The sequence below is a fragment of the Kryptolebias marmoratus genome, linkage group LG15 (genome assembly GCF_001649575.2).
Source record: "Kryptolebias marmoratus isolate JLee-2015 linkage group LG15, ASM164957v2, whole genome shotgun sequence".
Taxonomy (NCBI): Eukaryota; Metazoa; Chordata; class Actinopteri; order Cyprinodontiformes; family Rivulidae; genus Kryptolebias; species Kryptolebias marmoratus.
In genome coordinates, this window is record NC_051444.1 from 35,175,083 (window position 1) to 35,177,576 (window position 2,494).

Consider the following 2,494-nt stretch of genomic DNA (forward strand, 5'->3'; position numbering starts at 1 on the left):
GCAGTATTCTCCAAAAAGACAGGGGGCAGTACGCTACGTAACCAGTGGAAATACGGTAAAAAGAGAGCAGATGGTTGTCCCATCAAATATGGCTGCAGGTATTCAGGAGGAAGAGCTGTTGTGTTTCTGGCTGTGATACAGAGAGGATGTTTAAACTTAAAGCATTCAGTTTGACTTTTATTGATTTGTTTGCTTTAGTTGTGATTCACCCATCATAGGACTAATATTTCTATAAACACTCCTCTTTATCAGCTGCAGCAGTAATCTCCTTCTGTGAGTTTTGAGCAGTTTGATTATCTCTGTGATCTCTCACAGAGGGATCATAGAAATGCTGATACAGGCGAACCAGCTCCACTAGAGCACCAAAACCGTTCAATATGAATGGAGCGCAGCGCTCGTGGTCCCCACAAAGTTGCAAAAAGTGCAGGACGTGACACCACACGGGACCTTCACGCGGGGGCGGGGACAGAGCAATTGTGTCACTGTTGGTGTGCGCACCTTCACACAGTGAGGTAGATAAAGGTAGCGGGTTTTGGGGGTTTTGGACGCAATTATAATAGACAAGCGGAGCTTAGCCTGGCAGCAGGGTCAGCAGAGCCTAATGGCTCTGGTTAAGTTAGATAAATTAAGTTAGACTGGTAAAGTTAGAGAGGCCAGACTGAGATGGTTTGGACATGTGCTGAGGAGGGACAGTGGGTATATTGGTAGAAGGATGTTAGAGACAAAGAGGAGACATATGGATGCAGTTAGAGAGGACATGTGGAGGTAGCTGGAGTGAGGACAGAGGACACAGAAGACAGAGTTAGATGGAGGAGGAGGACTCGCTGTGGTGACCCCTGAAAAGGGAACAGCTGAAAGAAGAAGAATCTTTTGAATTGTTCTATTCTTTAACTTGTTCCTAACAAAATGGCGTCTTGTGTCCCAAATACATTAATTCCCTCAAAAGCTACATAAATAAAGTAGCATACTTAGACTGTTTTGATAAGTTAGCCTATCAGATGTTTCATTTCCTGATGAACAGACAGCCTGACCCCTGACCTACATCCACCCCATCACCCCCCTGCTCCCCATCAACCACACACAAATCTGCAGAGTTGATCTAAAGAAAACAGAAATGCAAAAACTTATAACTGTCCGTGATCATAATTGGGTTATAATTAAACTGTAATCATTTATTCGACATGGCTGCCACAGAAAACACTAAAAGGCATTACTCAGTCTGTTTGCGGATCAGGCCACATCTCGCACATTATCACTTTGACATGAACAGCTTCAGCTCCTCTTTGCTTATCAAACACTGATCTCTGTCTAAAACTTTGTCAGGAAAGGCAGCGGACGACCAGCACTCCTTCAAGACATGTTAGGTCTTTAAATAAAGTTTGATTCTGCAGATGGAGGCCTGCTGTACTGATGATCGGTCTGGTTCTGATCCAGTCTCTGTCCGGGCAAACTCACCGCAGCTGCACCGAAATGACATGTAGCTCTACAGAGATGTTGACGGGTTAGATAATCCGAGCCGTCCTACCTGTTCTGTGGAGGCTCGGTTCGTGTTTCCAGCTGCTCTCCAGCAGTCTGCGCAGATGGTCGATCTCGGTTTGGTACTGGACGATGGTCCCCTCAAACACTCCGAGTATTTCCTCAGCAGCAGCAGTCAGCCTCCCGCTGATAAACTCTCTCAGAGGAAGAACTGAGGACATTCTGACTGAAATTACTGCAGGTTTCAGCTCACAGACCCAAACCTCAGTCCGCTCACTAAGCTAACTGTTAGCCATATAGACGTTAAGCATGGAGCACTCAATGACTTATATGGATAGACATGACACGCCCCTTTAAAGGCTCGGGCCGAGATGCGGCGAAAGCGGCGCCATCTTGCTACAGTATACTTAAAGGCGCAGGGCTATATAAACAATTCTGAGGACTAACGAAATAAATATTTTTAGTGGGTAAGATGAGCCCAATAGTGCATGTACTTTATCATACAATGTCACAAATACTCAGTTATTGTAATTTAAATAATAGCAACCATGAATTTAAAAGAAACGCAAAACCAGAGCTTTTTATTTACAATCACAACAGTAGTCAAATCAGCAATGGTATAAGCAATACAGAAAAAAAATAGATAAATGTATAATTTGTATTACAGACTATACACCAGACGAAAAAATAAATAAATGATTAAAAAAAAGAATAAAAATTTTCTTTAAAGAAAAAAATTTAAAGTCACAAACTTCAGATATGAGAAAGAATAATTACTGTCATGTAATAACTACAAAGAAAACTTGTTCAGATTGTCACATGATTGTATTTCCAAAGTGGAAAATCTCAATAAAAATATTTTGGTAAAAAAAAGTCACAAGTACAGATATCAGGCAAATGCATTAGTGTATTTTAAGAACAACAATGCAAACACCAAATTTAAAATTGCCTGATCATAATACATTGTCAGAAAGCAGTTTGTGGCCTTTGAAAAGTACAACCTTGGTCAGTTTTTGTC

At 41.6% G+C, this 2,494-nt stretch overlaps 1 protein-coding gene across 1 annotated transcript in view; it reads right to left on the reverse strand.

Annotated features, from left to right (window-relative positions):
* LOC108228806 (zinc finger protein 2 homolog) overlaps window positions 1-1,825 on the reverse strand; it is a 12,846-nt gene extending 11,021 nt beyond the window's left edge. The window contains exon 1 of the mRNA XM_037979953.1: window positions 1,526-1,825. Coding sequence (XP_037835881.1) covers window positions 1,526-1,697 — 172 coding nt within the window. The 5' untranslated portion in view covers window positions 1,698-1,825. The remainder of the gene's footprint in view (window positions 1-1,525) is intronic.
* Between the last annotated feature and the right edge of the window lie 669 nt (window positions 1,826-2,494).